Raw genomic sequence first — 21483 nt, 5'->3', positions numbered from 1 at the left:
ATAGGTAAGTACTAGCTATAGAGATATACAAGGGTGGAAGTGATTAATACCTTGAGTGAGGCAGAAAAGGCTTCATAGAGAAACATACCTTAGGGATGAGTAGCTGAATGGTTGCTGTGCATAATGATGGTAGCATTTCCAGAAACAGGAAATTTGGAGAACCATGGTGAGTTTTGGAAAATGTAAATACTTGATGTGATTGAAGAAAATAGAGAGGTGGAAGCTGGAGAGTTAAGGAGATATGAGAAGGTCTTAAATGTCTGCTAAAGAATATAGGCTTTATCCAATGATATCAGTGGGAGGATTCATGAAAACAGGACACTGGAGTTAAGATTTGCCCTAATGATATGAAAAGTAGCTTGCCTCTAAAGATGTTATTACATAAATATTTCCGTAGTGTATTAGTGTGCTATGGCTGATAAATAACCATAAACTTGGTGGTTTAAAACAACATAAATTATCTTACATTTCTGGAGGTCAGAGTCTGAAATGGGTTTCACTGGGCTAAAATCAAGATGACGGAAGGGTTGAGTTCCTTTCTGGGAGACTCTAGGGAAGAATCTGTTTCCTTGCCTTTTGCAGCTTTTAAAAGTTGCTGGTTCCTTGGATTTTGGAACCTTCTCTCTTCAATGCCAGCAAGGACTGGTTGAGTCTGTCTCATGCTGCATCACTCTGATATTCTTTCTTCAGCCTCCCTCTCTCATATTAAGGACCTTTGTGATTACACTGGATAATATCCCACCTGGATAACCCAGGCTACTCTCCCTATCTCAGTATCAGTTAATTAGCAACCTCAATTCCATCTGCAATCTTAATGCCTCCTGCCATGTAATATAACATATTCACAGGTTTTGGGAATCAGAACATGGACACCTTTGGTGATGTGGTGGGCATTATTTTGTTCACCAAGCATGATTTCTTATCCATTGACTGAATGGATTAAGTTTTCAGTATCACACTCCTATAACATTGTCCCACAATGACAACGATTATAATAGGTCACAGGCTTACCAGTGATATAGAAGATACAATGAAAGTTTATATCATGGATACTCTAAAAATGTATGAGAAATATTGACAGCTCATCTTTCTTGAGAAAACAAATCAACAAAGCAGATGCAGGATGGCTTTATTTGGATAACATTTTATTTGTTAGAGCAAGATTTGCATGGACTTCATTTTAACATCTGGAGAAATTAATTCAAAATCACAACATTTAGTGTATTGGCACACTTTTACAGGTAGGTATGGAACAATTACATATTTTTGAAATAAAATCACTGCTTCTATATTTTAATAAGAAGATTTTAAGATAGAAGCCCCACATTTAAGCAGTTATGCTTTAATAGATAGTAGAAAATAGATCCATTGTGAAAAATTCTACAGTTTTCAGTGATTTTTTTGTCATAAATAACATTTTTAAATGTGTACTTTTCTGAACAGAAAAAAATAGCAATTCACTTTATGAATACTTTCATATTTACAATGCCCTTTTAAAAGTAGTAAATTAAAAGGGATATTGCAATTTGAACTATAATATTTCTAAAATTAAAAAATAAACAATTCAAATATACTAGTCTAATGAGATAGGATAATTTTCACTGCAATCAAAGGTTGTAGAACAGAATGTTCACCTTTATATACATTATCTTTACATTTTGAGGCATGAATAATATATTTTGACACATTTACGTTTCACTTATTAAACATTTGAAGTCATAGTATATAAAATAAGTATAGAAATAGCACAAATCTCATTCTCATGTTAACTAAAAACAGCAGTGTTTATTTTTTCATCTTTGGAGGTTTTAGATTTTTTAGAATATTAGAAAAGAAAATGGATATAGCATAATAGAGGTTTAAGTTGCTTTGGTGGAAACGTCAGAAAAATTCACAAAATGGTAAGAGGTGTGTATTCAATTCTTTATCTCCACAACTTTTTATGTAGTTTACGAAAAAACCCCACAATTTTATTAAAAATACATCTCGTTGTAACAGTCATTCTTTCTTTTACTGTTTTATATTCTGCCCCCTCATTCTCTTATGTTCCATTTTCTATAACAGAGATCATTACCAAGGTGATGGGAGACTAAAGTTTCAAAGGCAACACGAGTCACAAAAATATCAAGCTAGTGATTTCCTTCAGGACAGTCATATATTTCTAGTGTGGAAAGAAAATCTTTCCTTGGGCATAGTGAGATCATTCCTGGGAAACCAATTACTTTCCAAATATCTACAAAACTATTTTGACTATTTGACATAACTATGATATGTCATTATATACGACAGCTATATGGTATATGGTATATAATTTTACCTCTTGTTATCTACAATTCCTACACTATAAACAGAAAAACTGACTTAAAATATTTGATTATCTAGCAATTAAAATTTTTATATTTTTTGGAGACATTTTTATACATTGGTCATCCATAGCTTGACTCATCTTTCTGTGTAGCCATAATTATGCATCATTCTCTATGTTTACCTTAAACATCCAAAACAACAAGGGACATTTTTGAACAATCGGTAATATTCTTCTTGGATCTAAATAAGAAAAAAAAAAGAGAGGAAGAAATGTTAGACATAATCACAATCATCACATCAAGTCATATTAAATTGTTGTATTTCGCCTTCTAGAGTATTATTCCTACTCTGATTATCTGTGAAGGTATGTGGAGGTATAGAAGCTTATTTATATTCCTAATATCAAGTTTTTAAATGCATAATTCTCTATGAACACATGGGTGTTCTGATTGTTTTGTCACTGAAATGCACTGCACTTAGGCAAAAAAAAAAAAAAAAAAAAAAGGCAGAAACCATAAATTTATGAGAATAAGAACTTACTATCACTTTGTTAACTGGTGGTTACCCAAGAGTTGACAACGATAAAATTAATTACCTTTCTCGATAAAACACACAGGAATAAGAAAATGAACATCCCCTGGAAGGCATTGCTGACTGTGAAGAGGTAGGCTGTCACCACTGATGCATGTACAACATGGAGGACTCCAAAGATCCAGGTGGTGCCGAGAAGGAACAGAAGGGCAAGGGCTCCTCTTGCGCAAGACCTAGAACATGTTTGAAAGGCTTCGCCTGAGAAAGCCATGTATACCCAACCCATCCCTCAAATTCCTAAAACGATGTGGTATAACCAAGTAATCTTTACAAAGACCAATAATGATTTTGAAAGTTACAACAGATTGTGCTGTAGTTACATGGAACAACCTTTAGGATGAGCTACTAAAACCTGTCACAAAAGTAAGGCATCATTACTAAAATATAGTATTTTTAAAGGAACTACTTTAATATTAATATTTTATCTGCTGTATTGCATAGTGTATGCTTTGATTTCAAATCAAATGTTGCAGTAATTCACAAAGGTGAAACATATATCTGATAGGAAGTATTTTCATCTTGAAAATCTTGAAAAGTGTACCACGTGGACTTAGGTCAGGCCATAAGCCTGAAATCAAAGGAAGCTTCTGCTTTCCTTTTAGGCTTAGTAGAGAAGAAAGTATAGGCTATAAAACTAATTATTTTTCTTTTTTTCTTTTATAATACCATTACCTCAAAATAATTTGTGATAGAATACTGATTTCTTAAAAATTAAAAATAAAACACATTCATTCTTAAATATCTTCGATTGATTGCCTGTGACTTTTGATAAAATGATATTTAATCCTACTCACTGAGGACAATGCCTTGAATATGAAGCAACTAATGATTATTTTCTCATTGATTGTTAGTCCAGTCATTCTTTACTGCAGAAGATACTTTAGCTGTGTGCCTCAATCAATCATTTTCAACTTTATTAAAACCAGCACACTACATGAAACTATGAATGGTGAGGAATAAAATAATCGATCAAACATTTGCTAAATCCTAACCATAAATCTTGTGCAAGGTTTTGAAACTACAAAAATGTTCACATTCAACAAAACAGTCAGTTGTTTCCAATGTTCCCTATAGTACACTTAAGTTTTCCCAGAACAAAACCATTTTCAAAATATCAATAAATTGGTTTTAAAGAAAGGGCTTGAAGATGAAATCATGGCAACATGCAAATTAGAAATCACAAGAAAGTTAGTAAGTAAGCTCTGAGATACTTTTTGCCAAAAAAAAAAAGTCACTAAGGTCTAATTTTGCCATCCATTTTTCCTTTTCTAGGAGAAAGCATGTTTGAAAAGATCATTTTACTCACCATTTCATCTATGGTGATTATAGTCTTATTAAATAGATTAAAATACTATTTTACAATGTGCACTGACTTTTATTAAGATATTTAACATAGATGGTAGAATAAAGTGTGAAACAGACATTTCAAAACACTACTTCCAAAAACTGTGGTTTAACTTGCTAAATCTTTTAATTACTAAAGAAAGTTGGCTTAAACAAAGGTTTACCTTATGTTTTCATAGCAACTAACTTCTGGTTTCAACCCTGCAGTGTGACGAAAAACTTTGTATATGATAACTCCAAAAGCCAAGAGATTTACCTGGGGAAATATATTAATTCCAAAGAAGAGATCATTTCCACAGTAAATTTGATACATATAAAGGAGACAAATACATGGTAAAGATTTTAAGTAATATAGGTACCTGAAAATTAGGCCTTTTTAATGTATATTACAAAATACAAATCCTCTGATAAACTTAGGCAAAGAAATATGTGGTTGATTTCACAATACAACTGAAAATGCTGTTAGTAAAATTTTCCCTATTAGTAAAATTTGCCCTATTATGTTAAGCAAATTGCTTAAGAAATCTCTTCAGATGTTACAATCACACATACAGGTTTATGAGTATCATTTGCCGTCACACATTATAAATTTTGGTTTGAAAAACTTGAGAAATACTTGACAAAGGAAGTTGTTATTCCTTAAAATGTACACTGTTTCTTTGAGGAAAAGTTTTAGTGATAATTGTCAACCCTTTAGAAATTAAAACTGGAAAAGAGAAATTGAAATTGAATTAGAAAACAGCATAAAACCCTCAATTTTTATTGATAGAAAATGCTTTAATATATTTCTTTCATATAGTTCTTTTAGATATCTTTCCTAATATTTAAGTTGAGATTTCCTTTCCCTATATTTAAACCTCAGAAATCTTCAAAATATTAATCAATGAAATAAATATTTGTTGGAGGCATATAAACTTTATTAATAAATACCACTCTATGCTTTATGTTTTATAATATGGCTAAATAAAATACACAGAATTTTCATCTTTTTTAAAGCATGATTGCATTATGGAAAATTTTCTTCTATTCCTTTTTATGTTTTTGGAAGCTTTCAAGTCATATTTGTAGTGTCAACAGTATATTTTAAACATATATCCACTTGAATATGAGCATGATAATAATTTAAAATATTAAATAGTATAGAAATAATTAATAGATTAATTCTTTATTGAATATGTTTTATTAATACAAACAGACCTTTTGAAACCCATCTTGTAATGACAAAAATAACAATTTAATATTTAATTTTATACATACTCTTTAATACTTATAAAAGAGGAACACAGTATTTTCTAGATTTTAAAGCTATAACTTCTCTTTATAAATTTGGAAACAATATTGTATTTAATTTAATAAATATATGCATATATATTTTTAAAATAATAACAAGTATTAACATTTGGTTAGTACTCTTTAATACTTATAAAAGAGGGACACAGTATTTTCTAGATTTTAAAGCTATAACTTCTCTTTATAAATTTGGAAACAATATTGTATTTAATTTAATAAATATATGCATATATATTTTTAAAATAATAACAAGTATTAACATTTGGTTAGTAGAAATAATACTTGTCAAACTATTCTTGGTTGAAAATATTGAAAGAATTTGTATGAGACATTTATATTGACTTATCTCAAGAAAATAAGTTATTTAAAATAGATAACAATCGGTCCTCTAGAATAATAATTTTTCCCATGTAAATGAGTAATTTATAATGTCTATTAAATAAAGTTCCTTAAACTTTTGTTTTCAATAAAACTGGAGTTTGAAAAAGAGTTGCTGGTACTGCTGTGGTTTCTCAGAAGGGCATATACATTTTGGATATCTCACATGCTAAAATAGAGAAGAGAAATGGTACATTCCCTGGAGGTGACCCAGGTCTGAAACTGATATTTTTCTGTACAAATTGGAAAATGTTTACATACTTATAAAAACCAGGTGGTGCTGGACAAGTGGGAGACTAATTCTTGTTCCATAAACTCATATTTTTCCAAATGTAACAGAATACAGATGAATTTTATCAAAATGTGTTGTTTTATGTAATCCAAAAATCAAATATATTATCTATAATCATTAGTTACAAAATATATGAACTTTAAAATTTTCATTTATTCTAAACATTGCATAAAGAGTCATACTAAGTGTCTGGTACTGTGGTGAGGTCTGGGAAAATTTTAATGAAGAAAACAAACACAGTCCTTTGTTTTCATAGTCTATTAAGGATATAGATACTAAACAAATAATCATACAAGTACATATAAATCCAAAAATTTTGAAAAATTTGGAGAGTTAGGAGAGACAAAATAAAGGTAGATTAGAATCAAGTTTCAAGAAGTACTTCTCTTAGAATTTAGTATTTAAACCAGGACCTGTTGCCTTAACAGATCAAGGAATGAGAGGAGAAAGACATCCCATGAAGAAAAACGGCATAGATAAAAGCCCTGAGTCCTGATGAGTTGAAAATATGGTATTTTTAAGGAATTGATAAATGGTAGCTGGAGTGTAGTGAAGAAACGGAAGAATAGCACAAGACAAAGTGGGTGAGGTAGACAGGGCCAAATATTACTTAGATTTTATCTTAAATGCAGCAGGTTTTTATTGAATGTGTTATTCAAGACTCACAGATGATAAGCCTTGTCCAAGGAATTTACAGTGTAATGGAGATCACCAGTCAGCTTATCAGAATGACATAATTTAGCAAGTGCCATAGCAGTTAGCATAGTGGGGTAAAAGAACACAGGTGATGACACCTCAAAATATGATGCCTAAGCCATTCTTGAATGACCAGTAGAGTCAAATGAAGACACCACCACGAAAATCAGTGATTATGCCAGATCTCAGTGCTTGGTTGTGTCTATGTACACCCACTTCCTAGATGGTCAGACCCCATATCTTGACATACCATCCATAGGCTCCCACTTCATTTCTCCACTTGGAAGTCTAACTGACATCTTGAGTTATACATGTCAAAACCAAACTGCTATTTCCCCCGCCCAAATTATTTGTTTGCTACAATCTGCTCAATTGAAAAAAACAGCAACAGCAACAAAAAAAAAATGAAAAAAATAAAAAAAGAAAGAAGAAAAGAAAAAGTTATTTTTCCAGCTCTTCAGGCTTATCCTTCAGCAAATCCTATCACATCTCTCTGACCATCACTTACCAACTCCATAGCTACTATCCTGGAACAGGCTACCAATGTGTGTCCCCTGGGTTTCTGTAGTAGCCTCCTAACTGGACTCCCTGTTTTCATCCTTGCTCTCTGATAATCTATTCTCGTCACAGAAGCCAGACTGATCACCTTTAAGTGTTTCTTATCAGACCATTTGTCTGTTCAGAACCCTCCAGTGTTTTCTCATTTCACTGAGTTAAAGCCAAAGATCTTACAATGGTCTCTGAGGCCAAAATAATTTGCGTCACACTGTATCTCTTTCCTGAACTCCTACTTCTCTACCTTTTGATCACCTCATTCCACCAGCTTTGGATTCCCAGCTGTTCCTCCAGCACACTAAGCATGACAAAATCAATACTGAGTTCAATTCTAGGGAAAATGCACAGAATAATGGATATTCTTTATTGCTTTGGACAATACAAACTCTGTATCTCAACATTTTTTTCCTATGCCTTAGTCACTAGAAAACTCAGAGCCAAATCCAATGTCATATTATAATATTCAACAAAATTTGGGTAACTGACAAAACCTATATTTGTTCCTCTGCTTGTGTTTTCTCTTTAGCCATAAATGTGGGGTCAAAAATCATAGTCAAAGAATCGATATCACCTATAGGCATCGAAAGGTACATGGCTTATACACTTTGAGGTAGAAAATAATTCGAAACTCTATGCATTCTATACGGTCTGGAAAAGTATCTTTTGGGAAGAAATGTTTTCTGGAATAAGTACGAAGAGTCAGAGATCAGATTATAATATGCATTCTATATGGTCTGGAAAAGTATCTTTTGGGAAGAAATGTTTTCTGGAATAAGTACGAAGAGTCAGAGATCAGATTATAAACAAGCTCAAATAAGATACTATGGAATTAAAAAGCACTTCTAATAATAAGAAATGCTTTGTAATCAATCCACCACAGGTAACTGCATCAAGGGTAGAGAAACGTCTGCATTTAGGGTTGAATAGTTAACAAGCGGCTATTAATAGTACGCTTACATCGCAACAGCTATATTGAGATAACTGATGTGCACTTGTTTAAAATATAAGAAAAATCATTGAATTTAGCTTTAAGAAAATGCTTAACTTTAAGAAAAACTTAACTTTAAGCATTTTAAAATGCTACACACTTTTGCTCATTAGTGTTTACCTAATGTGTATTAGTATTATCCGCTAGGGTACACTTATTTGTTTCCAAAAGTTAGTGCCACAGAATGCAGAGGAGCTAATTAATGACTTGTAAATGAACAATGTCATTCACTTTCATTTTTCTCATTAATTTTCTTTTAACAGTTTTAGATTGTCAACAAGAGGAGTCCATTATTCTTTTCTCAGACTACACAGGACAAGGGCATTAGATGGCAAACATAAGAGCTCTGAAACTCATTGCTGCATTTTGGAATACAGAAGAGAATAAAAATAGCTGTGAAGAGGAAACTCACTCAAAGTCATGAAAACTTAACCCTTGAGAGAAAGTAGTATTTTATGAATTTAAAATCATTGCTCTTGCTTTATTTTCAAAGATATTTAACTCTATAGGGAGCTGTTTCTTAACTTCATTGGTTCATACAGTTATTCAAAGTTTGGCAGGCATGTTCTGTAGTTTGTCACAGTACATTAAAACTTTTCAAGTGCCTGATTAAAAAAATAATAATAAAGAGATGAGATGATGAAAGAGCAAGAGATTATTCTGAAAGATTTAGACTTGTACATTCAACTCAAGGACTTCAAATTCAGACTTCAGAATGAAGCCTCCAAATCAATCATATTTTTTCTTAGTCTTTTTCTCAATAATTGATGAGACCATTTATATTCTGATGTCAGCTCTCACCAAAAAATGAGAAAAATTTTCTTATATCACTTTTAAACTCATGCTTTAATTTTTCATATACATCAAATGGAATCTTGTTCTTTTAAGAACAAGTTGTGATCACAACTGCTATGTCTTTTCAAATAATTCTACTACTTTTAAATTAACTGTTTTGGGACAAACCTACTTTTGCCATGCACAAAGGGCAGGATTCCACTTGCCTACTGAGTGGCCATATAAAATAGTGGTCCATTCTCCATCCATGTACCACTGTAGACATGGTTAAATAGTCATCAATACACCAAATTAAGATCACCACTTGGTTACAATGCTAAACATACATAGTATTAGAAAAATTGGGGTGAGTGGTAGACAGAATAATGCCCCCACTCCCCAAAAAGTCAATACCCTAATCCCTGGAAGCTGCGAATATGGCAAAAGGAACTTTGTAGAAAGAATTGAGATTATGGATTTTTGAATAGGGAGATTATCATGGATTATCCAGGTGGACACAATGTATCACATGAACCCTTAAAAGTAGAAGAGGAATACAGAATAGTCAAAACAGAGAGAGTGGCAGAAGAGAAGGCAGGAGAGATGGAGAAGATAATGGGGGTTTGAGAGATTTGAAGCACGAGGGGACTTGACTGGCTCCTGCTGACTTTGAAGATGAAGGGGATCATAATCAAGGGAACGTGGGAGGCCTCTGTAAGCTGGTCAATTGCCAGCAAGGAAATGGGGACCTTGGTCCTACAAGTTGATGGAACTGAATTCTGCCACAACAGGAATGAGCCTAGACACAATTGTTCTCCAGAGACTCCACAATGGCCAATGTCTTGATTTTAGCCTAGTGAGACTCTTAAGCAGAGGAACCAACTGTACCATACTATATTATTGTTGACCTACAGAACTGTGAGATGATAAATTTGTGATGTTTTAAGGGGCCATATTTGTGGCAATTTGTTTTAGGAACAATGGAAAACTAACATAGGGTAAAAACCACGTGAGTTTATAGACGTATATTTATGTATGTATGCATGTGTGTGTATATATATACATATATATATATATATATACACCTCAAACAATGAAATAAAATACCCTGCAATTACTGTTTTCTATTTTTATTTAAACTAAAAAATAAATTTTAAATTCAGCCTAAAATAAATATTATTTTACCATTAAATTGTGTCTATTATTGATGTTCTAGATATTTGGTGATTAAGCAAGGCACTGGGTGGCACCTGCCAAAATCCTTTTGTTAATAAATTAATAGAAAGAAAACTTTCCAAAGCTTATGTGTGAAATTGCATTAATATACATTTAGTGAAGACTCAGAGAAATTATGAATCCACAGTATTGTTGACCTATTGTCAGAACTGTGGAGAAGATGGAAAAAAAATTTCTCCCTTTATACCTGAGAAAAAGTGTCTCTCTCCCAAAACCATGAGTCCTCATCCTGCTCACCACCCACTAGGCTCAGGGTTTAACAGTCTTAGGAATATCTACAGGGCTAAGTTAGTAACACACAGATCAGGAGGGAGTATTCCACAGAGAGTGAGGGCTACAATTATATGGGGAAAAAAAAAAAGATTAAGAGTACTCTGAAACACACTGAAACATCTGAAACAATTGGAAATCATAAGAAGTATATTTAAGTAGGTTCTAATATCGTACAAGTGTATTCTTAATAGATCACTTGGATGTATTAGCAGTATTCATGATATTTCACGGAACTCTTGAATGTTGACACTTTAGAAGACAGCAGAGCTCTTTCACAAGACATTGAGGATTGCAGAGTACAACTGGATGAATAGTTTCCCTAAGTTTATATAGCATTTTTCACATACTTATAAACTATTGCAACATTGAGAATCAAACCAATGACCAAAAAATCAGACTAGTATTTATGGAATGCTTTCTGTGTGCCAGAACTTTTTTATTCATTGATTCATTTGACCCTCATGCCAACTTTACAAAGCATTATCATTATTATTACTATTATTATTATATTTGTTTCGCATTTATAGCAACTGAGGCACAGAGATGTTAAATAACTAACCCAAGTTCACACAGTTGGGGAGTAGCAGAGCCAAGATTTATGCCCAGCAGACAGGTTCTAGAGTTTATGCTCCTATGCACTGTGCAGAACACCAAACTACAGACGAAGAACCAGTAAAGGGAAGCTAAACCGATGTCTAAAATTGCAAGCATTTAATCATTTAGACGTTTATTTATGTTAGTGGCTAACAGTTACTTCATTGTGGAAGTAATTGAAAGTGGAAGAGAAAAATATTAATAGTATTTTAGTGATACAGTGATATAGTTAGCTATTTGACATCAGTATTTTTGGAACTCAGTCAAGATACTAATGGTTAAGACCCTTCTGTAGTGAGCAGGACTTGGTGTTTTGTGCCAGCAACCCCCTAATGGAGAGACCTGACTTCATCATTCTCTGTGTTCAAGACATATATGAACATGGTAGTTCTTCCTGCACTGGTGAACAGCAAAGTTTTCCACCTGTCAGAGTTCAAATACGGTTTCTAGGTTTATGTTAGTGGTCTCCAAAGTGGAATGCCAACATAATATACTGGGGCACAAGAAGGAAATATTAAATTCACATTTGTATTTTTCCAAGGAAAAATTAAAGTTTACTATTGAAAATACAGATGGACACTGGTGCCCTCAGAGTTTCCAGGTCATTTGGAGCCACATGTCAGATGAGGAATATGAGGTAGTCTGAGGCACCAGTGTTTGTTCTGCAAAGGAGAGAGTTCATTCCTTTTGCTATATTTCAGCCTATTCAACATTTTTTATGCATGCCTTTTAGGTGTATTTTCAAGTCACCTTATGTAACTTTAATAAAGTAATCCTAAGAAAATGGACAGATGAATTTAAAAGCTCTGTGCAAGTACACTGTGAGTTAAATTTAGTACTGATGAAGAATATACTCATGAGAAAACAGAAGAGCTGATACTTTTCCCATTCTACAGAGAGTTTTGCCACCCAGATTGCAAGGCAAAATCCATGAGGATTTAATCAGTTTTGACAAAATGTTATTATAAAAATTCATGTTATTAAGTGACTTTTTGAAGTATGGATTTCAATTCACATTTTCAGTTCTTTTTGAATTTACAAAATACTCATTTAATACACAATTTTCTAAAGTCAATGAAACACGTTTAGAGTTACAAAATACTCATTTAATACACAATTTTCTAAAGTCAATGAAACACGTTTAGAGGTCTCTATTAAGATGTTCTACATAATAATAAGAGATTTAAAAAAGCATGTACCCCAAACCTACAACTGCTCTAATAAAAAAAATGAAAAAAATCACATAACAATGGAGAAAAGTTCAGTTATTTATGATGAAATAAGTTAACTGAAATAATACATGGAAAATAATAAGGATCACACTTAAATTTATTATATTTATATAAATTTATATATTTATATTAAATAAATATATTTAAATATATATTGCTTTCAATAAAAGAAAGTGCAAAATAGAAAACATTGTTGAAGAGATGAAATGAATATTAAAACGCCATAACACAAAAGTAGAGATTCAGTATAACTTTACAGGATTTCCGCTCTGATAGCATGAAACTAAGTATTAAAATGAATTTAGAGCTTCACTTTTGGATTTTCACATTAAAAGTGTAATCAAGATTTTTAAAAATGAAACACTACTATTTTGTGACATTAATATTGAATTATTTTAAATACTGTTATTTCATCTTTCACCCTTTAAAATTTATTTTCATGTATATTTTATAATGTACACTATATATAGTATCATGTGACATGCATAAAATATTAGTGAATTAGTACACGTATATAATTTACTAAGATGCAATCATGTTTATTGAAAAGCTGTGGAGACCATCGCCTCATATGATTTGACAGCTTCAAGAAAGCAACAGATGCATCTTCAAAATAAATAGAATAAATGGATTCACTTTCCAGCTCTGATACTTACAAACTATGGCCTCAAGCAATTTATTTAACTCTCTGATTTGTGCTTTCTTTGTGTTTAAAATATGGATAATTAGTACTTAACACATAGGGTTGCTGTGTGTATTAAATTACATAATTAATGTAAAGTACTTAGAATAGCCCCCATTATATAATTAGTATTCAACAAATATCAATTATTAACACTAATGGTTTTTACATTCATATGGAAACATTTTCTTTGAAATTCTCTGTATATTTGAAATGGTCAACAATAAATATAACTGATAATTATTCAACAGTTGGATAAGCATTATTTTGTAGTGTAATATCATTAGACCTATAAATTGCACTTTAAAATATCAAAACTTATATCTGCCAGTCTCTATTTTGGGCAATATGTCCTCAATAGAAAATAGAGTATGATATTCCACTTTCAGGACTTTCCTCTTAAATAATGTTAACAAAATAAATATTGAAATGGAGATAATTCAAGAGTAAGTCAAACATGTATTATTCATTTAAACAATTTCTCATTTTTGTTTAAACTCCTCTATGTAGAATTGTAATTTCCCAGTCAAAAATCTGGCTATCTTAAACAAGTCTATATAAAAGGAAAAATAACTATTTTCTAAATGGCAATCCATAGATAGAACTACCAGATAGCTTAAATATAAGAAACATATTATTAATGAATCCAAATTGATGTTATGGGGTATTTTATGGGAGAAGATAACTACCCTTTCTTACATAACTCTAGTGTAGAGCAGGGGTCCGTAAAATTTTCCTGCAAAGGGCCAGAGAGTAAATATTTAAACTTTGTGGGCTATATGGTCTCTAACATGACTAGTAAACTCAGTCATAACATTGAAGCAGCCATAGATAATATGTAAATAAATGAGTATTGTATGTAATAAAATTTTGTTTCCAAAAACAGGAGGCAGACCATTGCTGTCTCTTGTTCTAGAGCCCAAGGTTCAAAAGAGTACATAATTTTTTGTTTTTCTTTATTGATGTATCCCCAAGGCCTATGTAAGGAAGCATTCAACCATTAATTTGCTTAAGCACTTTAAAAATTATATTTTTATTTTTCTCATATCGTGAAGATTTTGTCAAACAGTAACTCATTAGATATAGATTATTTTAAAATAGATATACCAATGGAAATTGAGAGCTATATTCAAAATTATGGAATTGTATTGACCCTTCAGGTCTAACTTTGAGTACAGGAAAAAAGATGAAGTTACATCTACTTTATTTTATGGATAGATACCATTGGACATGTACAATATTTTGTATCTAATACAAACACGGATCTATTTGCCTTGTGACATGAATTTGTTAATCATAGACATGGGCACACAGGTAGACCACAGCAAAAAACATATCTAACAAGTAAGCAGGGTACTTTCATTAGAAAAATATCCCCCCACATGCCCTCATGCTATACCTAAATAATTGCATTATTCTGTTATGGCTAAAATATCATCTTAACATATAATCATCTGAGGTAACAAAAGAATATTCACTTCATATTTGTAGCATTATCATTAGGATATTTTTTAACAGCTGAATTTTTTCAGTGTTTGAAAGAATAATTTACTAGTTTCCAAAGCAGAATCAAAAGGAAGAAGAGAGCCAGAAATTTGTAAGCATAAAGGATACTGTGAACTCTGTGGATGTAAGTGAATTTCATGTGCTCATTTTATAGCTGGTTTTAACTGTAGATGGTTGCAAGCCATAGAAAGATGCTAGAAAAGGAACAAAGCTGAAATAGAAAGCCTACATATGAAGAATTTATACAATTGTTAGATGTAATGTGACAATGAAAACTGTTATGAAATCTTTTAAGATATAAACAATGGGAAAAATATTCCTTGTGTTATATAACAAAGATAGAGGTTGGTAATGATTGAAAATTATTATACAAACTTGATATAAATAATTTGATCATTGCTTAGAATTCAAGATAAAACATGTACAATTGAGGAAATTCAATGATATATTTAAAATTATCATCAATTTAATTTTTAATTTCAATGGTAAATATAGATGAGAAATAAGCAAATTGGATTTAATATATTGGTGGACCTATAAAATAGCTGTCTCAAAAATCTATTTTTAAAAGTCATCTTTTTTCTACCAAAAATTGTTTTGAATAAGACACCATGTATATGACAATTGCAGCCATTTTAAAGCATCTTTCTTCCACTCCTCCCTCATACCTGAAGGAGATAGCCATCTCTCGCCACTTTCATCTGAGCATATTTGAATGACAGGTAATGCTTACATGTATCTGGAAAGGGTCTGGAAAGAGATATGGGTTATTGCTGTTTGTCTTCCAAATTTAACCACATGTGAAAGTCAGAATGTTTGCTGCACATGTGACCCAGGTGACAATGTAGAAGCTGGAAGTGGAATTTACCAGACCTGTCCAAGATTATTGTAATAATTCAATGCTAACAAATGACAAATGACAAATCCATACAGTTGTTAAATTGAGCAGAACACTGGACCACCAACATAACATATTGGCTCAGGCAAACAGGTAAAGTATATGGACACTTTACCTAGGAGACACTGCATGTTCTGGCCCCTGTCCACTGCTCAGCTGCATCTCACATGACCCTCCCACTGGGGCTCTGTTTCCATCAGGCTGGCTGCTTTTCAGTACCTGAGAGGTTCTATGTACCTCCTCCTCTCAGTACTTTTCCACTAAAAAACATCTGCTCTTTTCCCTCAGGCTTCCCCTTCATCAATAATCTCCTATTTGTCCTGCAGATATCAAATCAAACAACAATTCCTGAGAAGTGCCCTCCCTGATACCTTGGTCTATGATACATTTTTATGCTCTATGCCTCCATAGCACCTTGTACTTTTTTCTTTTGGAATATTTTTCTCAGTTCGTAATTATACATGCATTGGTGTGAATAAGTGATTAATAACTGATGAATACCTGTTTCCTCCAAAGGACTGTAAGCACTATGAGAGATTTTCTCTATTTTTTATTGCAGTTTAGCACACAGTAACTAACTACTCAAGCAGTGTTGCTGAATGACATATGCAAGATGGGCCAAGCATATGTTTACTCAAAATAATAATTCCTTTCTCCTAAAGGAAATTAAAATTTTAAAAAATATCATTTTGGAAATGGAATTAGCTTGAGAGATTTCACAGAAGACATAAAATGTGAAGCAGTCACTATAGCCTTAGAGAAGATGTGACAGGAATTACATTGATAGGGAATTAGTATTAGTCAAAAAACATCATAAGGATTTCTCAAAGCATCTAAAAGGACAATTCTTCTCTAAAAAATGTCTGCTAATTATAAGTTTAAATAAAGGGCAATCAAAAAATTGGTGAAACATTCAACTTACCTTTCAGCTTATCTCTTATGACAAAAATGAAAAAGGAGAGGAATGTGAGCAATTAGATAGTAATAAAAGGTTTTAGAGGTTCCTAATGATGAATATCAATTAAAAAAACATTAAAAGTCCAGATGAGCTTTATTCTAAATATTGATCAATATTCTGACATAATAAGGATTTTAGGTAGGCTACTTTAGCCATTGGATATCCTTGGCAACTATCTAAATAAAGCAATACAAAATGGGGAATGATAGAGTAGACAAGATTTCCCCCACTTTCAACAAGATAGAAAATAACTTATTTAGACATCTTTGCTAAGTAAAATAAAGAATTAAAGGTTTATGAATATTTTGTTAAGGTCTTCTGTGGCTAGATATCTTACAAACTCACCCTGAAAGAATTTCTGGAAACCAAGAGATAGGAGCAAGTTTTCCATTGACCTAAGAGATCTACTTGCTCCAACTTCTTGTGCAAGGAAAGATGAAAGGATAGGAGATAGGGATGTGAAATCTGAAAGCATGAGCTTGCCTCTACCACTCAGTAGTTGAGCAATCCTGAGTAAGGTCCTTAAACTTGCTAGGCTTCAGTTTCTAATTATTTAAAATACAGATCTGATGGTGACTCTTACCCAAGTAAATGTGAAGTAGTTAAGCTCTAACGGCAAAAGGCTATGCCCTGACACTGACCAACATGGGATCTCTCTTTTTGTCTGATACCATCAGGAGGAGTGCTTTTATTATCAGGGAAATTTAAATGTTCCTTTCTTAGGCAGCCTGGAAATTAGACAGGACAAAGTTCATACATGAGACACAGAGATCAAGACAGTACCAGACAGTCCATTCACTGAAAAGTAGTAAACTGTATTTTACAGAGTATGATGAAGGGGACAGAGAAGTATGATAAACACTTACAGGGAAGATTAAAATATTTTCACATGTGTAGAATGAGAGCTTTGCAAATACTAATAAAGATCCCAATTCAAGGAAGGAGTTGCTCTTGTTGCAGAGTAGCTTGGGCAAAGAAATTATGTTAAACTCAGAGATAGATGAGAAGTATAAAGACAATCTGGATATGCACAGTGCTCCCGGCCTAGTTTAAGGATTTTCACAACTTCTTATGAGTAGAAGCTTGAAGGTTTTAGCTGTTTGTTGCATAGGAAAGTATACATGTTTCTTTAGTCCTTGCCAAAGAATTGGCCCACTCCTTAAAAAGTTATAAATAGCAGAATTCCTCTAGGAATAGTCAAGATTCAAGTTACTGGAGCAGGAAAATCTGGTAAACAGTATCCCCTACTAAATGCTATGCTATTTTTATTTTGATGTATTCCAGAAGCTTTTGTGAGGATTCACTGAGATATATTAAAATAATTTTGCAAAGATTAAAAGACTATACAAATGTAAATTGAATAATAATTCTAATCCTATCTGGTTCTATAAACATCCATAGACTTTTTTCCCCCTTCACTATATCACTATGTAACATCCCGCATTGTAAAGCTACATTTATAAGGAAATGAGATTGATGAACTTCACCTTGACCAGTTCTTCTTAGTTGGACTTGAGAGACACTAGGGAATTTTTTTTTTTTTTAATTTGGACCTCTAATTTCTATGAGGTCATTCAATTTTTATGAAATTCTTCCAGTATGAGCCCCAAGGAGATTATCTTTGAAAGGTATATCCAGTAAGAATATTACTCCCAAGTATGGGAACACATTGAAAACTACAAATGTATTATTTATATTAAGTTTTATTTAACTCCATTTCTTTTTTTAAATTCCAGCCACCTATTGTTTCAAGAAGGTCAGAATAATATGGAAAAAAAAAAAAAGCAAACAACTAGCTGGATGTTACAGGCGCTGAAATGCTTATTAATACATAATACAGAGAAAAGGTTAGAATATGAAAGTACCTTGAACCACAGAGGTCACTAAAAGATGTGTCTAATAAATTCAATGTCATTAAATTAAAACTCATAATTAAAATGCTGATGTTGTTACCCACAATGTTTAAAATTTACAGTGGATAGTGTTTCTAATACAGCTTTAATGTGGTCATCCAAAGGGCATTGCCTAAACCATGATTTTAATTCTTTTTCTTAAATTTATGCTATCTGAAGATGACTACAAAATGCACTCCACAGGATACTTAAAACATAAGTCTAGAATGGTGGTTCTTAGTGGGAAGAAGTGTGGATATCACCCCTCAGGAAATATTTGGCAATGTCTGGAGACATTTTTGGTTGCCACAACTGGTGGGGGATGGGGGAGGTGGTGGCACCATTGGCATCTAGTGGGTAGAGACCAGGGATGCTGCTAAACACCTTATGATGCACAGGACAGTGCCCATAGCAAAGACACAGCCCAAAGAGTCAATGGTGCCACTGTTGGGAAATCCTGGTCTATTGTAACTCTTCCTTTTGGCTTTTAGGTTCCAACTTATACATTTAGACACCACAGCAGATAAGAAAATCTAATATTGGCAAAATGTCAGAAAGAGCATTTTTATACATTGTTGGTGGAAATATCAATGGAAATATTTATTTTGGAAGACAATTTGTAAACTTGAAAATTTGCATATCACTGCATTTCTACTTCTAAGAAGCACTTCGGGCAATTTTATATAATGCAAATATGTAACTGTATTAGATACACTATAAAGTCTTATTTGTAATAAGGAAACGCTGGAACTATTTAAATGTTCATCAGCAGGGAAGTGGTTCAATAAATTAGAGCATACCCATAGACATTCGCATTGTTTAAATTTGTAAAAACATATTTTGCTTAAGTCAATATATATATGGATGTATATGTATGCATAGCAAAAAGTCTGTAAGGATAAAGAACAAAAGTGTAGAAAAAAATAGGGACGTAGGAGTGTGAAAGAAATGTTCGCTTTTAGTACACAGTCTTGTAATCTTTACATTCCTTTCAACATTGAGCAACTCGTGCAATTAAAAAATTGTAATGATCCTATATCACACACTAATACATATACATGGCCTGTCTTTTAAAGGATAATGTAAGGAATTCACTTTTTAGTAAGTCTTAATAGGTATTTCTTGGTGTAAGGAAATTAAGAAACTTCAGATCTAGAAAGGAGAATTAGAGGAAGCCACCAGAAAACTCTAAGTGGGGTTCTGGGCAAAACTAAAAAGGAAGTGGGTAGGAGAAGCAATGAACAACACTCAATTATGGGAACTTTGATTTAAATTTAAATGAAAGCACACAGTCTTATTTTTTGTAAGAAAATACCTTATTCGTTCATTTAATTAGTATTTGCTGCAATCAAGGAAATTCTGTTCTTCAGTACTGAAAGTGTCTATGGAAACTTTAATTTCTATTTAAAAGTTAAATTATTTCCATAAACATTTCTTTATATTTGTGTACTTGAATCTAATCATTTGTATAGTTTTAGTTGAAAGAATTTCAGTATTAAAGATTAAAAATATTGAAGAAAGAAATAAATTACGGAAATTATCTTCAGTCTGCAGCTTGCTTCACAAAGATTTAGAAGTCTCTTTCTTGTACAGTTCAATCTTTCAAAAGCATGGCTAGGCCTTTTCATGTATAGTCATAATCTTAACATTCTAAATGTAGTGATTCATAGATAGAATCAACGGGGTCACTGGTTCATACTTCAGAATTCTAAGAGATTCTTAATATTAATGAGCCAACACCTGAGGAAATACTTTCATGTGATCAATGCAGAAAACATCACTGCTCAAAGACCTAAGAAGTTAAAACTTATCACAGTAGATTTAAAGTTTGAATATTTGTTTGAAACAACATACCTTGGGGTAGAAAAAGCTATCAGTGCTGAACTAACTCAGTTCTTACTCATTTACATATTGTCTCAAAGGCATTTTACATTATAATCCCAAACCACGCATACCCCAGCGCTCCATTCATAAAAAACAGCTAGCACTTAATCTACAGAAAAAGTGTATGGGTTTTAAAGAAGAATGAAAATTATTTCAAGTCCTTTTATAGAGATTTCTTCTCTAGGCTGCGAGTCTTCCCAGATTTCTTCAGAAAAGGCCATGAAAGCAATCTTGTCCCTCATTTAAGGCTGGGCAAAACAAAGTGACCAATAATTATCTATTTACATTTATTCTTTATTCTGGAAAATGAATATTATTTATCCTTTTAGTTTCCATTCCTTTTCTTAGTTTTAAGATATTTAAGATATTTCTACATTCACTTTATTTTTAATTGTGCTTTTACTAGCAAAGCACACTAGAGACTTAACAAATTCTGTATGGTCACAGAAACATATTATAAGCATATCTTGCTATAATGAAACAAATGCTGGCACATCTTCAACGATATATAAAAAAAGAGGACCTGTCAAATACACACACACATGCATATACATGCACTATTTTGACTAGACATATATTCTCTCAAATACAATTTTTTGGTATGCAAATCACAGTTTTAAACTTAATCTTTTAATTTAATTTTTAATACAAAGGTAAAAATAGGAGAATAGCAATGATTGACCCCCAAATTACTGTACAGTTTCCCTTTTTAATTTTTAAAGAATAGATGGTATTTCTCTCTATTTTTTTTTTCTTTTGTTTTTACCAAAGCTTTGTTGTATATGACTGGTATCATTATCTTCCTTTTGCATATAAAGAATTTAGGACTTAGAGGAGTCAAATAATAGTTTAAGAAGGATCACAAGGTTTTTTCTTGCTGCTTCATTTATTACCATGATCTTTATTAATAGGTCAATTAAAATACACATATTTACTGAGGACTTACTAGATGCTTCTATGTACCAGAGTGATCAGAAGGAAGGCCACTTGGTTTTCTAATTCCAGGGTCCACCATTCACAGAGAATGCAATGTAAATGCTGCCCTCTAGGCAACTATGTTGCAATTTATTGAAATGTGTCCTCTAAGGTTGTGTAGTACAGTGGCACTGGTTA

The 21483-nt window shown here is 32.3% G+C and overlaps 1 protein-coding gene across 1 annotated transcript in view; it reads right to left on the bottom strand.

The window, feature by feature from the left end:
* Positions 1-1128: 1128 nt before the first annotated feature.
* ADGRL4 (adhesion G protein-coupled receptor L4) overlaps positions 1129-21483 on the bottom strand; it is a 114254-nt gene continuing 93899 nt past the window's right edge. The window contains exons 14-16 of the mRNA XM_037826825.1: positions 4407-4498; positions 2903-3071; positions 1129-2547 (exon numbers count right to left, since the gene is read on the bottom strand). Of these exons, the coding sequence (XP_037682753.1) occupies positions 2485-2547; positions 2903-3071; positions 4407-4498 (324 nt within the window). The 3' untranslated portion in view covers positions 1129-2484. The remainder of the gene's footprint in view (positions 2548-2902; positions 3072-4406; positions 4499-21483) is intronic.

Source organism: Choloepus didactylus, chromosome 2, assembly GCF_015220235.1.
Source record: "Choloepus didactylus isolate mChoDid1 chromosome 2, mChoDid1.pri, whole genome shotgun sequence".
Lineage (NCBI taxonomy): Eukaryota > Metazoa > Chordata > Mammalia > Pilosa > Megalonychidae > Choloepus > Choloepus didactylus.
This window is presented reverse-complemented; position numbering and strand designations above follow the sequence as displayed.